General features: G+C 41.5%; 2 protein-coding genes across 3 annotated transcripts; both read right to left on the bottom strand.

The window, feature by feature from the left end:
- Positions 1 to 217: 217 nt before the first annotated feature.
- On the bottom strand, positions 218 to 10960 carry LOC112250215 (ras-related protein Rab-4B-like). 2 transcript variants are annotated; one of them, XM_024420167.2, is made up of 8 exons: positions 10806 to 10960; positions 10391 to 10471; positions 7444 to 7558; positions 4020 to 4082; positions 3760 to 3914; positions 3568 to 3663; positions 3277 to 3443; positions 218 to 935 (listed from the first exon to the last, which is right to left on the bottom strand). In XM_024420167.2, exons 1-7 carry the CDS (start codon positions 10825 to 10827, stop codon positions 3325 to 3327), a joined length of 651 nt encoding a protein of 216 aa, XP_024275935.1. In that variant the 5' UTR covers positions 10828 to 10960; the 3' UTR covers positions 218 to 935; positions 3277 to 3324. The 2 variants fall into 2 exon arrangements, with proteins under 2 accessions (XP_024275935.1, XP_042165419.1); XM_042309485.1 differs by lacking the exons at positions 10391 to 10471; positions 10806 to 10960 and adding an exon at positions 9819 to 10384 and having other exon boundaries at positions 7444 to 9477.
- Positions 10961 to 11239: 279 nt separating this feature from the next.
- Positions 11240 to 19976, bottom strand: LOC112251719 (reticulon-1-A-like). Its single transcript, XM_024422672.2, has 7 exons — positions 19834 to 19976; positions 13444 to 13654; positions 12997 to 13135; positions 12632 to 12701; positions 12379 to 12425; positions 12203 to 12261; positions 11240 to 11972 (listed from the first exon to the last, which is right to left on the bottom strand). Exons 1-7 carry the CDS (start codon positions 19844 to 19846, stop codon positions 11858 to 11860), a joined length of 654 nt encoding a protein of 217 aa, XP_024278440.1. The 5' UTR covers positions 19847 to 19976; the 3' UTR covers positions 11240 to 11857.
- Between the last annotated feature and the right edge of the window lie 500 nt (positions 19977 to 20476).

The following is a 20476-nucleotide window of genomic DNA, read 5'->3' as shown; positions in this document are numbered from 1 at the left end:
TAGCGAAATGCTTGAGTGGCCTAAAACTAAAACTTTGCGGCTGAGTAGTTGTTGCCACTTCACAATAACAGCCCTTACAAATGACCGGGGCAGCTGTAGCAGGGCAGAAATATGAATAACTGACTTGTTGGAAAGGTGGCATCCTATGATGGTGTCACGTTGAAAGTCACTGAGCTCTTCAGTAAGGCCATTCTCTTGCTAATGTTTGTCTAGGGAGATTGCATGGCGGTGTGCTCGACTTTATACACCGGTGTCTGAAATAGCTGAATCCACTCATTTGAGGGGGTCCACATACTTTGTGTGTGTGTGTATATATATATGTGTATTAACGTTGTCAAAATTGTACTCACACAGTACTGTATGTGTACACTGTGACTACCATAGAAGTTCCCTGCTTTTTACAGTCTCATAAAACATTGTACACCAATGTCACAAATGTTATTTCCTTTTGATATATTCACAACATTTTTCAACACAACCAATAAATAGGCTAAACTTTTATAGAGATCGAACACAAATAAAAGTCTGGTATTGTGTTCTCCTTACACCATGTCAGTCCCATCACTGTCTACAAGCTTTGACCTGACTTTCACCAGCTTTATATCAATAGAGTGAACAGTGAGAGGTGTATGAGCTGCTGTGGCTGTTGCTTCTGAATAAAGACATTGAAAACAAACATCCTGATGTGTGTCCATGGGCCTGGCTCTGATTGGCCAGGTCTCTCTGCTGATGTCACGTGTAGTCCCTGGCGATGCACAGCGGAGCAGTAGTCAGAGAGAGACAGGCCTGGAGAAGAGTAGCTCAATGACTGGACCCAGATACTCACATCACAGTTCCTGATCAAGACGCTAACCCAGCCTTAAGTTTCACACAGGGTCTCTCCAGCAATTTTCCAGGAGCAGGGGTCAAAAGTCACAGGGCAGTCCTCTAAAAGCCTGAGTATGCAGAGACGGTTAAAGGAAAGATGTTAAATCTCTCTCTGCCCAGTGTACAAGTTCAGCCCAGTTCGCTAAATACCAATAATTTAACTGATCTAGGGCCGACTAAAGAAGGAGCTAGAGATCAAGATAACCAGAAGAAGAAAAGACTTGACCATCCTCCCTCTCCTACTGGCTTTCATAAATTTTGCCATTACTCTCCTGAAGTTGTAAGTAATAGGCTACACGAGGAGTCAGCAAACCTTCTCATGTGGAATGCCAATTTATTTGACCAATTCTACCGGCAGTTCATATGCACATTTTCGTAAAACAGTTTAATTTAATTTATAATAACTTTTTCATATCTCAAAATCATTGTCATGTGGTTAATCTAAATGAAAATGATAAACCTAAAAAGTTACTTCTACTGCCATCGCCAAATATGTAGAAAATAGCCTATAAAGAAATAAAAATATTGCGGCCTGCAGGTAGAAAATATCCTGATAAAAATAAATATCCTATAAATCACATTGGCTACGCATGGCCACACATTGCCTGTCTGCAACAAACTGTCCTTGCAACATTGTATAAAATATTCTGGGCTCTCAGAGTTTCCAGAGCCAGTGAGCTCGGGACAGACACAGCTGTAGGCTATTTAGCAGGGAAGAAGAAGTAATCGGTATAACTATTTTATGATCAGAGAATTACATTTTTCCCTTTCACTCTGAGTGGTTATCGAAAGGGAGAGCACTGGAAATATTTTCAAATACATTGAGGAACTATTGTCATTCTCAATGGATAGAAAAATGGACTTTGTTGGGAGAATATCAAGAGTGTGCAAAGCTGTCGTCAAGGCAAAGGGTGGCTAAGAATCTCAAATATATTTAGGATTGTTTAACACTTTTTGATTACTACATGATTCCATGTTATTTCATAGTTTTGAGGTCTTCACTATTAATCTACAATGTAGAAAATAGTACAAATAAAGAATAACCCTGGAATGAGTAGGTGTGTCCCAACTTTTGACTGGTGCTGTATGTAATGGGGAATTGATAGACACTAACAATCAAACGCAAAAACAAACAAAAAATCACAATGAAGTTATGAAACAATGAATATGCACAAATTGGATTTCTGGAGAGAGAAATGCATTGTGCAGCCACACTCCCCTTCTTTGACTGTGCCATCCCCGTGGTCGGCACAATGGATTAGTTCACTGAGATGGCCGCGAATAAGACCAGTGTCTTGCGTGCCATCAAAAATATATATAATTATCACACACACACTAACGTTCAAAAGTTTGGGGTCACTTAGAAATGTTCTTGTTTTTGAAAGAAAAGCAGATTTTTTTGTCCATTAAAATGACATCAAATTGATCAGAAATATAGCGTAGACTTTGGTTAATGTTGTCAATGACTTGTAGCTGTAAACTGCTAATTTTTAATGGAATATCTACATAGGCGTACAGAGGCCCATTATCAGCAACCATCCCTCCTGTGTTCCAATGGCACGTTGTGTTAGCTAATCCAAGTTGATCATTTTAAAAGGCTAATTGATCATTAGAAAACCCTTTTGCAAATATGTAAGCAGAACTGAAAACTGTTTAAAGAAGATTGAAGAAGCAATAAAACTGGCCTTCTTTAGACTAGTTAAGTATCTGGAGCATTAGCATTTGTGGGTTCGATTACAGGCTCAAAATGGCCAGAAACAAAGAACTTTCTTCTGAAACTCGTCAGTCTATTCTTGTTCTGTGAAATGATGGCTATTCCATGCGAGAAATTGCCAAAAAACTGAAGATCTCATACAACGCTGTGTACTACTCCCTTCAGAGGACAGCGCAAACTGGCCCTAACCAGAATAGAAAGAGGAGTGGGAAGCCCCGGTGCACAACTGAGCAAGAGGACAAGTACATTAGAATGTCTAGTTTGAGAAACAGATGCCTCACAAGTCCTCAGCAGATAGCTTCATTAACTTCTCTAGGGTAGGGGGCAGCATTTGGAATTTTGGATGAAAAGCATGCCCAAACTGCCTTCTACTCAGGCCCAGAAGATAGGATATGCATATAATGAGTATATTTGGATAGAAAACACTAAAGTTTCCAAAACTGTTCAAATAATGTCTGTGAGTATAACAGAACTGATTTGGCAGGCGAAAACCTGAGAAAAATCCATTCAGGAAGTAGGATTTTTTGTTGTTGTAGTTTTCTAAAGAAAATGTTGGTCGACCAACAGCCTATCGACCAGTCAAATAATTGGGGACAGCCCTAAAATTATCACATTAATAGATTATCAATTGAAGAAATACAAAACACTTATAAGGAGCCATACTTATCAGTGTAGGTTTAATACAAGCTACTTACCTGGAGACATGGGATTTGTGTGTCTTAGAGCTGGGTTAGCATTAGCCTTTAACAGTTGCACTGATCTCTGCCCTGTTCTGAGCCAGCCTGTGGCGACTGGCGAAGCTGCCTCACCGTCGTGTCACCATACTGGATCCCTGAGCCCATCCGCTCTGGGTCTAACTCACCTACAGAGGAGACACATCGACGTACTAAACATGAGAAAACTCATCCAAAAGATACACAGTTAGCACTTCAGCTAATGTGGATGCCTATATATCACTAGTGCACTACATTGCTCTGCGTTATTACCGGACTCTATCTTGTTGATGATGGTGCGACCACATTTGAGGAAGGCCTCCTCTACGTTTTCTCCGGTGAGGGCGCTCGTCTCCAGGAACATCACTTCTGTTTTTATAACAACATGGACTAATTAAGTAATCAATCTCCTTTATCTATAGTCACAACCATCACTCAGTATGCAGGGTCATTAAGCCACATTACCATTCTCCTGGGCAAAACGGGATGCCTCAAGGAAAGTGACCTCTCTGTCAGCTTCCAGGTCCTTCTTGTTCCCACAGAGGATAATGACGATGTTTGGACTGGCCAGTGTCCGAGCGTCTGTCAACCAGTTGGTAAGGGAATTGTACGTTTCCCGACTTGAATACCAGGAGACACAGAAGTATATTCAAGTAAAATATTAAATGGGTCCACTGTCATCAAATATGGGGTTAATTTGGGATTAGTGTAAATCAGGGTCTTACCTGGTGATGTCATAAACCAGGAGAGCCCCTGCCGCCCCTCTGTAATAACTGCGAGTCACTGATCTGAGGTCAGGGGGAAACAAGAGTGTCAGACAGAGGAGCCGTCTCTTTCCAACATCATGATGTAGAACATAATGTAGCATCCACTAATACTTACGTCAAAGGGAAAGGTCGGAAACAACAACTCCATTACGCTGATCCTCAACACAGGGGCCCCACAAGGGTGCATGCTTAGCCCCCTCCTGTACTCCTTGTTCTCCCATGACTTGCGTGGCCACGCAGGCTTCCAACTCAATCGTCAAGTTTGCAGTCGACACAACAGTAGTAGGCCTGATTACCAATAATGACAAGAAAGGGAGGAGGTGAGGGCCCTGGTGGAGTGGTGCAAGGAAAATAACCACTCCCTCAATGCCAACAAAGTAATGGAGCTGATTGTGGACTTCAGGAGACAGCAGAGGGAGCACGGCCCCATCCACAGAGCCGCAGCGGAGAAGGTGGAAAGCTTCAAGTTCCTCGGCGTACACATCACTGACAATCTGAAATGGTCCACCCACACTGACAGTGTGGTGAAGGCGCCGCAACAGTGTATCTTCAACCTCAGGAGGAAGAATACATTTGGCTCTTAAGACCCTCAAACTTTTACAGATGCACCATTGAGAGCATCCTGTCAGGCTATTTCACCGCTCGGTACAGCAACTGCACTGCCCGCAACCGCAGGGATCTCCAGAAGGTGGTGCGGTCTGCCAAACGTATCACAGGGGGCACACTACCTGCCCCCCAGGACACCTACAATACCCGATGTCACAGGAAGGCCAAAAAGATAATCAAAGACTACAACCACCCGAGCCACGGCCTGTTCACCCCACTATCATCCAGAAGGCAAGGTCAGTACATGTGCATCAAAGCTGGAAGCGAGAGACTGAAAAACCTGATAGTTACTCTGACAGAGCTCCTCTGTGGAGATGGGATAACCTTACAGAAGGACAACCATCCCTGCAGCACTCCACCAATCAGGCCTTTATGGTAGAGTGGCCAGACGGAAGTCACTCCTCAGTAAAAGGCACATGACAGCTCTTTGGCCTGAATGCCAAGCGTCACATCTGGAGGAAACCTGGTACCATCCCTGCCTTGAAGCATGGTGGTGGCAGCATCATGCTGTGGGGTTGTTTTTCAGCGGCAGGGACTGGGAGACTAGTCAGGATTGAGGCAAAGATGAACGGAGCAAAGAGAGATCCTGATGAAAAAAAACTGCTCCAGAGCGCTCGGGACCTCCAGACTGGGGTGAAGGTTCACATTCCAACAGGCCAACAACCCTAAGCACACAGCCAAGACAACGTAGGAGTGACTTTGGGATGTCCTTGAGTGTCCCGGCCAGAGCCCGGATTGGAACCAGATCAAACATCTCTGAATCAACCTTAAAATAGCTGTGCAGCAACGCTCCCCATCCAACCTGACAGAGCTTGAGAGGATCTGCAGAGAAGAATGGGAGAAACTCCCCAAATACAGGTGAACCAAGCTAGTAGCATCATACCCAAGAAGACTCGAGGCTGTAATCACTGCCAAAGGTGGTTCAACAAAGTACTGAGTAAAGGGTCTGAATACTTAAGTAAATGTGATATTTCCATTTTAATTTTTTTTATAAATTAGCAAACATTTCTGGGGTATTCTGTGCAGATTGATGAGGGTAAAAAAATCAATTTAATCAATTTTAGAATAAGGCTGTAACGTAACAAAATGTGGAAAAAGTCAAGGGATCGGAATAATTTCCAAAAGCACTGTATATATATTCATTATACTCCGGAATTCGACATTGCTCGTCCTAATATAGAAATTAAATCCCTTTTACTTTTAGATGTGTGAATTAAAGCAGGAAGCACCAGTGACTCAAATTAATTTAAAAAAGTGGTCAGATGAAGCAGATGCTAAGCTACAGGCCTGTTTTTCTAGAAGACTGGAATATGTTCCGGGATTCCTTCGATTGCATTGAGGAGTACACCACATTAGTCATTGGCCTCATCAATAAGTGCATCGATGACGTTGTCCCCACAGTGACCGTACGTACATACCCCAACCAGAAACCATGGATTACAGGCAACATCCGCACTGAGCTAAAGGCTAGAGCTGCCACTTTCAAGGAGCAGGACTCTAACCCGGAAGCTTATAAGAAATCACGCTGTGCCGTCCGACGAACCATCAAACAGGCAAATTGTCAATACAGGACTAAGATCGAATCGTACTACACCGGCTCCAACGCTCGTCGGATGTGGCAGGGCTTGCAAACCATTACAGACTACAAAGGGAAGCACAGCTGAGAACTGCCCAGTGACACGAGCCTACCAGAAGAGCTAAACTACTTCTATGCTTGCTTCGTTGCAAATAATACTGAAACATCCATGAGAGCACCAGCTGTTCCGGAAGACTGTGTGATCACGCTCTCCGTAGCCGATGTGAGTAAGACCTTTAAACAGGTCAACATTCACAAGGCCGCAGGGCCAGACAGATTACCAGGACGTGTACTGCGAGCATTCGCTGACCAACTGGCAGGTGTCTTCAATGACATTTTCAACCTCTCCTTGTCCGAGTCTGTAATACCAACATGTTTTAAGCAGACCACCATAGTCCCTGTGCCCAAGAACACTAAGGTAACCTGCCTAAATTACTACTGACCCGTAGCACTTCTGTAGCCATGAAGTGCTTTGAAAGGCTGGTCATGGCTCACATGAACACCATTATCCCAGAAACCTTAGACCCACTCCAACTTGCATACTGTCCTAACAGATCCACAGATGATGCAATTTCTATTGCACTCCACACTGCCCTTTCCCACCTGGACAAAAAGTACACCTATGTGAGAATGCTATTCATTGACTACAGCTCAGCGTTCAACACCATAGTTCCCTCAAAGCTCATCAATAAGCTAAGGACCCTGGGACTAAACACCTCCCTCTGCAACTGGATCCTGGACTTTGACAGGCCGCCCCCAGGTGGCCACATTGATGCTCAACACAGGGGCCCCGACAAACTAACATGGTCCTAGCTCACCAAGACAGTAGTGAAGAGGGCACGACAAAACCATTTCCCCTCAGGAGACTGAAAAGATTTGGCATGGGTCCTCAGATCCTCAAAAGGTTCTACAGCTACACCATTGAGAGCATCCTGAATGATTGCGTCACCGCCTGGTATGGCAACTGCTCGGCCTCCGACTGCAAGCCACTACAGAGGGTAGTACATCACTGGGACAAAGCCTCCTGCCATCCAGGACCTCTATACCAGGCTGTATTTTTTTGTTTTTGTCAGGGGCTCGTAAGTAAGCATGTCACTAAGGTTGTATTCGGCGCATGTGAATAATAACATTTGATTTGATCAAATGAACATCCTGCTGAGATATCAGATAACAAGCATCCTGTTAATTAGAGCTACCTACCGGAATCGCTCCTGTCCAGCTGTGTCCCAGATCTGCAGCTTGACCGTCTTGCCAGCGACCATTACCACCCGGGAGCCAAACTCCACCCCGATGGTGTGGCTGGAGTCCTGCTTGACTACATGGGACAGAACAGACAACACAAAACAAAACAGACTCTGTCGCACATGGTGGTAGAGAAGCTTTGCTGGCATATTTAATGTTGTCTCATAGAGCCTAATGTAAATGTAGAGTAAACATATCCAAAAACTTGGTAGCGATACCAGTGAATATACCAACCAGTACCCTACTATAACAATCCAGCACCATAATAACACATTACAGTACCATAATATAACATTACAGTACCCTACTATAACAATCCAGCACCATAATAACACATTACAGTACCATAATATAACATTACAGTACCCTACTATAACATTACAGTACCCTAATATAACATTACAGTACCATAATAACATTACAGTACCATAATAAAAAACATTACAGTACCATAATATAACATTACAGTACCATAATTACACATTACAGTACCATAATAAAACATTACAGTACCATAATATAACATTACAGTACTATAACATTACAGTACCATAATATAACATTACAGTACCCTAATATAACATTACAGTACCCTACTATAACAATACAGTACCATAATATAACATTACAGTACCCTACTATAACATTACAGTACCCTAATAACATTACAGTACCATAATAAAAAACATTACAGTACCATAATATAACATTACAGTAATATAACATTACAGTCCCATAATTACACATTACAGTACCATAATAAAACATTACAGTACTATAACATTACAGTACCATAATATAACATTACAGTACTATAACATTACAGTACCATAATATAACATTACAGTACTATAACATTACAGTACCATAATATAACATTACAGTACCCTAATAACACATTACAGTACCCTACTATAACAATACAGTACCATAATATAACATTACAGTACCCTACTATAACATTACAGTACCCTAACATAACATTACAGTACCATAATAAACATTACAGTACCATAATTACACATTACAGTAATATAACATTACAGTACCATAATAAAACATTACAGTACCATAATATAACATTACAGTTCTATAACATTACAGTACCATAATTACACATTACAGTACCCTACTATAACAATACAGTACCATAATATAACATTACAGTACCCTACTATAACATTAAAGTACCACAATAACACATTACAGTACCATAATATAACATTACAGTACCCTACTATAACATTACAGTACCATAATATAACATTACCCTACTATAACATTACAGTACCCTACTATAACAATACAGTACCATAATATAACATTACAGTACCCTAATATAACATTACAGTACCATAATAACACATAACAGTACTATAATATAACATTACAGTAACATAATAACATTACAGTACCCTACTATAACATTACAGTACCCTGCTATAACATTACAGTACCATAATATAACATTACAGTACCCTACTATAACATTACAGTACCCTACTATAACATTACAGTACCATAATAACAAATTACAGTACTATAACATTACAGTACCATAACTTTACAGTACCATAACATTACAGTACCCTACTATAACATTACCATAATATAATATTACAGTACCATAATATAACATTACAGTACCATAATATAACATTACAGTACCATAGTTTAACATTACAGTACCTTAATATAACATTACAGTACCCTACTATAACATTGCAGTACCATAATATAACATTACAGTACCCTACTATAACATTACAGTACCATAATATAACATTACAGTACCATAATATAACATTACAGTACCTTACTATAACATTACAGTACCTTACTATAACATTACAGTACCTTAATATAACATTACCATAACATTACAGTACCCTACTATAACATTACAGTACCCTACTATAACATTACAGTACCCTACTATAACCTTACAGTACCCTACTATAACCTTACAGTACCATCATAACATTACAGTACCTTAATATAACATTACAGTACCTTAATATAACATTACCATAACATTACAGTACCCTACTATAACATTACCATAACATTACATTATAATAACATTACAGTACCCTACTATAACATTACAGTACCCTACTATAACATTGCAGTACCATAATATAACATTACAGTACCCTACTATAACATTACAGTACCATAATATAACATTACAGTACCTTAATATAACATTACCATAACATTACAGTACCCTACTATAACATTACAGTACCCTACTATAACATTACAGTACCCTACTATAACCTTACAGTACCCTACTATAACCTTACAGTACCATCATAACATTACAGTACCTTAATATAACATTACCATAACATTACAGTACCCTACTATAACATTACCATAACATTACATTATAATAACATTACAGTACCCTACTATAACATTACAGTATCATAACATTACAGTACCCTACTATAACATTATGGTACCCTACTATAACATTACAGTGCCCTACCATAACATTACCATAACATTACAGTGCCCTACTATAACATTACAGTGCCCTATTATAACATTACAGTGCCCTACTATAACATTACAGTGCCCTACTATAACATTACAGTGCCCTACTATAACATTACAGTGCCCTACCATAACATTACTATAACATTACAGTGCCCTACTATAACATTACAGTACCCTACTATAACATTACAGTGCCCTACTATAACATTACAGTGCCCTACTATAACATTACCACAACATTACAGTACCCTACTATAACATTAGCACAACATTACCCTACTATAACATTACAGTGCCATAATATAACATTACAGTGCCATCTCCATGAGGCCAGTGATCTTTAAGACGTGCATACACTGTTTCTGAAAGTTATCCATTTAATAACAATTTCACTTACACTTGTTTTCTATAAATTGATGGAGAAGACAGGATTTCCCTGATCCCGCACTTCCAATCACCAAGAATTTAAAAAGGAAATCTGGAAAAGAACGAAGGAGAAGAAATTATGATAACACATTTACTACATCACACGACTACAACAGACTGACCACATGGAAGCAGCCAAGAGCAGAGACGTTGAAAGCCGCGATGTCTTTTTCTCACAAATCAAACAGAAGCAGTGGTTACGGTTACTGACGACGAGTGTTACAGATCTAGAGAACTAGCTAACTATCTTATAGACTGACAAGTAATGTTTACTAAGTTGCTAGCTATAGGCGGCTGTCTACCCTACAAGCTTCATCTTGTTTCTTATCCCAGACGAAAGAACAACCCGCATAGCATATAGTGACGCCAAATATTGCTTTGCTTACCATATGTTTCTGTCATTTCCATTGATGGAGTCAAGGTCTTCGAGTGCTGAAATGTCAATAAATAACTTATTGGCGTTTCAAAAATTGCCACAAATCCCGTTTAATCAGAAGGATTCATCCACATAAATTGTTTTGCCATCCAAGACAGACGTACGTGATGACGACAATTGCGACGTTCTAGCTACGTAAAATTATTTGTAAAAGACGGGGACGCTTCATGGACTGTAGGCTTTGTCGCTTGTAAGCATGTTGGATCAATATTTTACTCTCAGTGAGATGATAACATGAATGTTATGTTTCTGATAATTATTTAGGCATATATAATTGTAGAAATATTTAATTTGATGAATAATCAGTGCAATGTGTGTTTGTGTGTATGTCTGAAAGTGACATACTGAGATGTCAAAAAATATTAATTGACTGGAGCAGTTTCGAAAAGTTCAAACATGTACTCAACATTTATTCAACAATTTAAGCAAAAATCAAGAAAAAGGGAACAATGCAGTTTAATGACACTTTTGAGTAAGCTCCAATCATTGAATATGCACCCATTCACCCATTCTTACGCTTTGAGTGCACTTCCAAAGTAAATTATAAGGCATGTGGTCAGATGGCCAGTGTTCACCCTGTGTGGTCTTAAGATGGCAAGTGTTCTGTGGTATATACCCCCCCCCCCAAGGTGAACTAGTTGTCTTTTAGATTTGACTGAAAATTCCCTCCATATAAACATTGCATTTGTCTGTAAACATCTTTAGTGTACCAACACCAAACACTGGATTTGAAATCTTGTTCCCATTCACAGACACCACAATGCGAAAATGGAAATATAAAACACCAGTAGCCTTCCAAAGAACACTCACACTCCCATGAGGTTCTTGTACCCCCTCCCGTCACACCCCCATGAGGTCCTTGTACCCCCTCCCGTCACACACCCATGAGGTCCTTGTACCCCTCCCCCTTGTCAGAGTTTCCCAGCCCCTAATCCCAGGTGGTCTGATAAAACGTATGAATGACCCCCCTCTTTTCCCATAGATCCCCCTTTCTCTTTCTTATCACTTTGACTTTTGTTTGTGTTTTGGGGCCAGGGCTGGCACCGGGGTCAGGGTAGTGGTTGGAGCAGGTTTAGCCGCAGTAGAGGATCTCAGTGTACTGCACAACCTCTTAAACCTGCAAAGACAAAAATGAGAGTGTCAAAAGAGGGAAATCAGTTACTTTATACTGCATCTTAAATTACGAAATATGTATAATGTGTTGAGCATAGTTGCTGGGTTATTGTGACCTGAATGTTTTAAAGAACATAATATTAAATGCCCCTGTAGGGTTTAGTAAGGAAATTAGCCATATGAAAAATGAAAACAGTCATATCAGTCATTTTAACAGGCTTGTTCAGCACTTACAAGCTTTTGATTTTCCTCAGGAGGCCGTTGACCACTTTGCCAATCCTCTTCATCCGACCCTGTCACCGAAACACAAGTGCATATTAAACACAGTCCATTGGTTGCTGCTGTGATGTGGATTACATTATAATTATCTACAAGCAGAGTCTGTGAACAGCAGGAGCTCTCTGCCTCACCTGCATTTGTTTGTAGAATAGAGGAAGAGAGAAAACACAGATGACACCTGCAAAAGAGACAGTGAAGGAAATCAGATCAACAAACTATGTTACAGACATTATTTACATATAGCTTTATGACAGATCAGAGGTGATGGAGGAAAGTGAAGTATGAATGAAACAGAGAGAGTAATGTAGCATGTTATGGTATTAGTGCTGTAGGACGGTGTGGTGTAAGATACTAAGATAGAGAGGTGGATCAGAATGGTCTCACCAACTATCACCAGGGTCAGTCCGTTGGTCGTGATGCCCACATAGACCAACACGCACAGCAGCAACACAAACTGACAACAGAAAAACATGTGTTTAGATTGTCATTGTTTGGAATAGGTAGAGATAGCATGTGAGTTTACGAAGCAATGTATGTTTTGTTGATGTATTGTATATATTGCATCTGTCCACTTGCTGATGTAAGCCCTCAGGAGGACCAGTTATGTTGTCTGACTCAAGTGCTGGTGATTGTGTGACTTCAACCTCTAGCTTCTTCCCCAATCCCTCCACATATTTTATAGTACATAATTACAGTAAAACACAGAGGTTTTTTGCGTTTTCAGAGGGACATTGACAGTGGCCCCTGACCTTGATGGAGTCCATGATGCTGCCGATGAAGAGCAGGCGTTTGATCTCTGTGATGGCGAAGGCAATCATCAGCACCACTTCCTCCACCACCAACACCGTCTCCTCATCTGTCAGAGAGCTGTCGTCTCCTATATAAGACCTGGTACCACACACACACACACACACACACACACACACACACATCCCTAGTTTGAGAAGCATTTTCTACCAACAGATGCACAGAGCCATACACAGATGGCTGTGTGTGTGTGTGTGTGTGTGTGTGTGTGTGTGTGTGTGTGTGTGTGTGTGTGTGTGTGTGTGTGTGTGTGTGTGTGTGTGTGTGTGTGTGCTTGAGTGCGTGCGTGCCTGCGTGTGTGCGTGTACACAGATGGCTGTTAGGGTGATATGATATGTCTCTATATATATATAAACTAGAGCATGGTAACTGCTGTAAACTGTACTCACTGGAAGGGGTGCACTCCTTCAGGGTTCTTACGTATCAGCTCTAGGAGTTTGTAGTAGAGGCGTAGGGGGAAGGTGAGACACATGATGGCCATACACAGGTAGGACAGCACGGTGATGGCACTGAGCTGGAACAGGCTGGCCAGGCCTATCACCAGCCCTGTGAACACCAGCCCCGTCTTCCCCACGTCCCGCCAGTAGATCAGATCCACTACTGCAGAGAGACAGAGAGAGGATGGAGTTTGTATAGATCATTCATACATTCATTCATCCATTAATTCATTCATTAATTAATTAATTAATTAGTAAGTGGTGGAGGACAACAAGTGGATGGAAGGGAGAGATAGATGAGTTGTACAGATAAATAAGTGTGGATGTCGGGGCTGGTACTCAGACTGATCTGGATGAGCGATTTACAGATGTTGGAGCTTAATTTGAGCTAGTTTGCAACAGCAGGAAAATAATCTTGCAGCAACAGGAAATGTTAATTATTATGTGGATTATACTTGATGAAATTTTTTTGTGACAAATAAAATTTGATTTGATTTGATTTGATTTGAACATTTTTTGTAGGGGTTGAGGCATTTTTCGTTAGGGCAAATCAAGTCTGATATTTTAAAGTGGAAATTATAAACTTTAGAAGCCTTTTTAAACTGAATACACTACACGTTTGTATTTCCTGCTGTGCAGATAAATTCTCAGCAACTAAAGAGTGCTCAAATTAAGATCATACAATTGTATGGAGAGCAATTGAGCTCATCTGATGTCTGGAAGGAAAAGTGACAGAGAAGTTCAAACCACTCTTAATATAGAATTATGTACAGAGATAGATGGAAAGAGAAGTGGTCTATCTTAGATATTTAATGTTTATTTAATGTCTTAATTTGTTAGATATCTATTCCAGATTGGTGGTGATCTACAAATGTAGGATCTTAATTCGACCACCCTGTTGCAGATGAACTTTTCCGCAATGCAGGAAATTTCAAACTTGTAGTTTATTTGAGGTTTAAAAAGGCTTCTGAAGTTTGTAATTTCCACTTTGAAATTTCAGACTTGATTTTCCCTCACAGAAAATGTATCAACACCTACAAAAATGTCCATTAATTATAATCCACATAATAATTCACGTTTCCTAATACTGCAGGATTCTTTTCCGGCTGTAGCAAACTGGTTCAAATTAAGATCCTACATTTGTAATATTGGAACTGTGGTGAATGCTGTGGTCAAACAAGGGATAAATGCAACATGTCTTTGATAATTAAGTAACAAGTTACATCATTGGGCAGTGATACCATTGCCTCAGCCCTGACTGTTGGCAATACAAGTTTGAAATATGTCAATTACATTAGTTGAACACTGACAGTGTGGATTAAAAGAGGACAACAAGGGAGTTACAAAGGAGATATCCCCAGCACATTTTGTTAATAGCCGTCTTAATTCATTGAGTGCCTTCTTGTATTATATTATATTATTTAGTTTGGCTCCTGGATGCTGATTGTCTGAAAGCTATGGCATACTTAAGCAATAAGGCCCGAGGGGGTGTGGTATATGGCCAATATACATCGGCTAAGGACTGTTCTTATGCACGACACAGCGCGGAGTGCCTGTATACAGCCCTTAGCCGTGGTATATTAGCCATATACCATAAACCCCGAGGTGCCCTATTGCTATTATAAACTGGTTACCAATGTAATTAGAGCAGTAAAAATAAATGTTTTAGCACCTGTGGTATACGGTCTGATATACCACAGCTTTCAGCCAATCAGCCTTCAGGACTCGAACCACCCAGTTTATAACAGACTATAAACTGGTTGGTTCTAGCCCTGAATGCTGATTAGTTGAAGACCGTAATATATTGGCCATGTACCAGACCTACTCGGGTCTTATTGCTTAAATATACCATTGGTATAACGCAAAACGCTTGTTTACTGTTCTAATTATGTTGGTAACCTGTTTATTTGAACAAATAAAACTCAATGAGATCAAATAGAATAGTAATTTAGCAATAATATAATTAAGCAATACGGCACATCAGTGCTTTGTGGTATACAGTAGAGCGAATAAAGCACAACTATGGGCTGTATCCAAGCATTCCGCATTGCGTCGTGCGTAAGAACAGCCCTTAGCCGTAGTATACTGGCCATACTCCATACCCCCTCGGGCCTTATTGCTTAATTATATTCTGTTCTATTTGATGTCACTGAGTTTTTATTTTATCATATATTTCTCTATCCTCATGATTCCTGCTTACAAGCAGAAACTCAAACAGGACGTACCAGTGATGCACACAATAAGCTACAGGACTATTTTGCTGGTGTAGACTGAAATATGTTCCGTGATTCATCCGAAGGCATTCAGGAGTTTACCACATCAGCCACCGGCTTCATTAATAAGTGCATCAACAAAGTCGTCCCCACAGTGACAGTGCATACCATATCCAATCAGAACCCATAGATTCCAGGCAACATCTGTACTGAGCTAAAGGCTAGAATTGCCGCTTTAAAGGGCTAGGACACTGATCTGGATGCTTATAAGAAATCCCGCTTCACCCTCCGACGAACCATCAAACAGGCAAAGCATCAATACAGTACTAAGATCAAATCTTAGTACACCAGCTGATGCTTGTCGGATGTGGCAGGGCTTGTAAACTATTACGAATTGCCAATGGAAACACAGTCGCTAGCTTCCCAGTGACGCTAGCCTACCAGACAAGCTAAATGCCTTCTGCACTTGCTTCGAGGCAAGCAACACTGAACCATGCATGAGATCACCAGCTGTTTCGGACGACTGTGTGATCTCTGTAGCCGATGTGAGTAAGTCCTGTAAATAGGTTAACATTCACAAGACCGCAGGGCCAGATAGGTTACCAGGACGTGTACTCAGAGCATGCGTACCCAGCTGGCAAGTGTCTTCACTAACATTTTCAACCTCTCCCTGAACCAGTCTGTAATACCTACATGTTTCAAGCAGACCACCATAGTCTCTGTGCCCAAGAACGCCTAGCGTAGCACTCACATCTGTAGCCATGAAATTATTTGAAAGGCTGGTCATGGCTCACATCAACACTATCATCCCAAACACCCTGAAGCCACTCCAATTCGCAAACCACCCCAACACATCCACAGATAACGCAATCTCTATTGCACTCCACACTGCCCTTTCCCACCTGGACAAGAGGAACACCTATGTGAGAATGCTGTTCATTGACTACAGCTCAGCGTTCAACACCATAATGCCCTCCAAGCTCATCACTAAGGTAAGGACCCTGGGACTAAACACCTCCCTCTGCAATTGGATCTTGGAGTTCCTGATGGCCCTCCCCCAGGTGGTGAGGGTAGGCAACAACACATCTGCCACGCTGACATGGGGGGCCCCTCAGGGGGGCGTTCTTAGTCCCATCCTGTACTCCCTGTTCACCCACAACTATGTGGCTGCGCACGACTCCAACACCATCATTATGTTTGCTAAGGACACAACGGTGGTAGGCCTGATCACCGACAACGATCAGACAGCCCCTCCCTCAATGTCAGCAAGACAAAGATCCCTTGACTTTTCCCACATTTTCATACGTTTTAGCCTTATTCTAAAATGTATGAAAGAAAACAATCCTCGGTAATCTACTAATTGATCTATATAAATATTCAAACCCTTTGTTATGAAACTCAAAATTGAGCTCAGGTGCATCCTGTTTCCATTGATCATCCTTGAGATGTTTCTACAACTTAATTGGAGTCTGTCTATTTAAGGTCCAACAGTTGACGGTCAAAGGAATTGTCCGTAGAACTCAGAGACAGGATTGTGCCAAGCTTGTAGAGTCATACCAAAGAAGACTTGTGGCAGGATTGTGTCGTGGCACAGATCTGGGGAAGGGTACCAAAATATTTCTGCAGCATTGAAGGTCCCCAAGAACACAGTGGCCTCCATCATTGTTAAATAGAAGAAGTTTGGAACCCCCAAGACTCTTCCTAGATCTGTCCAGCCTACTAAACTGAGCAATCGGGTGAGAAGGGCCTTAGTCAGGGAGGTGAACAAAAACCCGATGGTCACTCTGACAGAGCTCTAGAGTTCCTCTGCAGAGATGGGAGAACCTTCCAGAAGGACAACCATCTCTTCAGCACACCACCAATCAGGCCTTTACGGTAGAGTGGCCAGACAGAAGCCACTCCTCAGTAAAAGGCACATGACAGCACATATGGAGTTTGCCAAAAGGCACTTAAAGACTCTCAGACCATGACAACCAAGATTCTCTGGTCTGATGAAACCAAGATTGAACTCTTTGGCCTGAATGCCAAGCATCATGTCTGGAAGTAAACCTGACCTCATCCCTAAGGTGAAGCATGGTGGTGGCAGCATCATGCCGTGGGGATGGTTTTCAGCGGCAGGGACTGGGAGACAAGTCAGGATTGAGGGAAAGATGAACGGAGCAAAGTACAGAGAGATCCTTGATGAAAACCTGCTCCAGAGCACTCAGGACCTCAGACTGGGAAGAAAGTTAATCTTCCAATAGGACAACAACCCTAAGCACACAGCCAAGACAATGCAGGAGCGGCTTCCGGACAAGTTTCTGAATGTCCTTGAGTGGCCCAGCCAGAGCCTGGACTTGAACCCGATCGAACATCTCTGGAGAGACCTGAAAATAGCTGTGCAGCGACGCTCCCCATCCAACCTGACAGAGCTTGAGAGGATTTGCAGAGAAGAATGGGAGAAACTCCCCAAATACAGGTTTGCCAAGCTTGTAGCGTCATACACAAGAAGACTCGAGGCTGTATTTGCTGCCAAAGGTGCTTCAGCAAAGTACTGAGTAAAAGGTCAGAATACTTATGTAAATGTGATATTTTTGTTTTTTATAAATTAGCAAAGATTTCTAAAAACAGTTTTTGTTTTGCCATTATGGGGTCTTGTGTGTAGATTGATGAGGGGGGGGGGGACAATTTAATCAATTTTAGAATAAGGCTGTAACCTAACAAAAAAATGTCAAGGGGTCTGTAATTTTCATCATAGGATACACTTCAACTATGACAGACAAAATTAGAAAAAAAAATCCAGAAAAATCACATTGTAGGATTTTTAATGAATTTATTTGCAAATTATGGTGGAAAATAAGTATTTGGTCAATAACAAAAGTTTATCTCAATACTTTGTTATATACCCTTTGTTGGCAATGACAGAGGTCAAACGTTTTCTGTAAGTCTTCACAAGGTTTTCACACACTGTTGCTGGTATTTTGGCCCATTCCACCATGCAGATCTCCTCTAGAGCAGTGATGTTTTGGGGATGTTTTGGGGTCATCTTCAATGCCCTTGCTGATGGAAGGAGGTTTTCACTCAAAATCTCACGATACATGGCCCCATTCATTCTTTCCTTTACACGGATCAGTCGTCCTGGTCCCTTTGCAGAAAAACAGCCCCAAAGAATGATGTTTCCACCCCCATGCTTCACATTAGGTATGGTGTTCTTTGGATGCAACTCAGCATTCTTTGTCCTCCAAATACTTTTTTGCCCCACTGTATGTGACGAATAAACAAACTTGAACTTGAACTTATGGCTTGTTTATTGTGTGTCTAATGCCTACAGTACCAGAAGCCTATATGCTTCTTGAATTAACAAACGTCAACAGGCGAGTTGAAGATATATGGTCTCCACTCCATATGCCACACGTACACAACACATAGCTTACAGATACATGTACTGTATTTATGGTTCTGTTCACAACACATGACCTCTTAGGGTAGTTAGGAGACACACACACACACACACTCACAAACACACACACACACATACACACACATACACACACACACACACACACACACACACACACACACATACACAATGCATTAAGTAGATTGTGCAAACGCACAGCAGATCTGCAGTAAAGCTGAAGAGTCCTTTCGGCAGCAGCTGAAACTCTCAATGAGCCCACTAACACTAACAAGTGTAAATCTAGAGGGGAAATAATCTGATTCAAACTAACATCCAGGCTCACAGATAGAGCCGAGTTCCCTCCTACACCCCAACCCTTAACCCTAAATACCCAGCAGCTGTGCCCATAATGATTCACCAACATGGCCAAAACAGATCAAATATTTGACGAGTAATCACTCCTCAAAGACAGATCAGGAGAAAGAGGCTTGCTAAGCACCATTCTGTCAGCAACTTGTTTTGTTTTTGTTGTCTATCCCTCTCTCCACTAACTGTAGGTCTCTTTGCCTATATCAGTGACCTGATTAGAACTAATCTTCCTGCCCACCTGCCCATTAGTAGAGCCCCTGAGGTGGGCATGGGATCACAGAGGAGTCCTTCTCCCCTCTCACTGGTCCCACAGCCACCTGGTCACATCAGCCCATACACAGAGGCCACCTAAGGAAAAGTCACACATTTACACCGTCTTACCTTTGGTGGCCATTTCGGCAGCGGATCACTCTGCAAACCACCCCACTAGCTTACTCTGCTGCTCACTAATCTCCTAGACCCCCTGCACTCCTATGGCCCTCGCTAGGATCTTTTTTTGTCCTTACCATCCCTGTCAGCAGTACAGGGCCCGGCTGGCCTACTTTTATCCTGCCAATTGGATACCCCCTCTTGGAGGGCACGCACGCACGCACGCACGCACGCACGCGCATGCACACGCACACACACAGACACACACAGAGACACGAAAACACCCACACACACTAACACACAAACCCACATTCACATAACTTAGGGAACCTGAGACGCCAGTATGTGTTTTAGTGCAGACAGTTCCTTGGTCTCCAGAGAGATCCTTGGTTCATTGGCCTGTCTGTTATGCAAAACAAAACCCCTCAGTCAATCAAAGGAACAGGTTTTCAAAGTAGGCCTACCACTCTATTAGATCACACCAGAGGTTAGTATTTATGTATAGGCATTTAATCCTTATAGGATTTACAGGTTGATTGATTAGGATTTGAAGAATACATAGCCCAAATAATACAAATCCCTAATGTTACATTCATATAGAAAAGCACTCGCATGAAGACACAAAATTCTCCATCATTACTGTGTTCTATTACAA

Source organism: Oncorhynchus tshawytscha, linkage group LG30 (assembly GCF_018296145.1).
Source record: "Oncorhynchus tshawytscha isolate Ot180627B linkage group LG30, Otsh_v2.0, whole genome shotgun sequence".
Taxonomy (NCBI): domain Eukaryota; kingdom Metazoa; phylum Chordata; class Actinopteri; order Salmoniformes; family Salmonidae; genus Oncorhynchus; species Oncorhynchus tshawytscha.
Note: the sequence above shows the minus strand (reverse complement) of the source record. Positions and strands in the feature narration are given on the sequence as shown.

What these genes read in the sequence shown, in the direction of transcription:
- LOC112250215 (XM_042309485.1), bottom strand. Translation starts at nt 7,904, where the DNA reads ATGTTATTATGGTACTGTAATGTTATATTAGGGTACTGTAATGTTATA. An exon ending in GCTGGACAGGAGCGATTCCG is followed by an intron (nt 4,083 to 7,443) that starts GTAGGTAGCTCT and finishes CCCTGACCTCAG; the next exon opens with ATCAGTGACTCGCAGTTATT. An exon ending in CATCAACAAGATAGAGTCCG is followed by an intron (nt 3,444 to 3,567) that starts GTAATAACGCAG and finishes TCTCCTCTGTAG; the next exon opens with GTGAGTTAGACCCAGAGCGG.
- LOC112251719 (XM_024422672.2), bottom strand. An exon ending in ACTGACCCTGGTGATAGTTG is followed by an intron (nt 12,426 to 12,631) that starts GTGAGACCATTC and finishes TCTCTTTTGCAG; the next exon opens with GTGTCATCTGTGTTTTCTCT. An exon ending in CTGAGGAAAATCAAAAGCTT is followed by an intron (nt 11,973 to 12,202) that starts GTAAGTGCTGAA and finishes TTGTCTTTGCAG; the next exon opens with GTTTAAGAGGTTGTGCAGTA.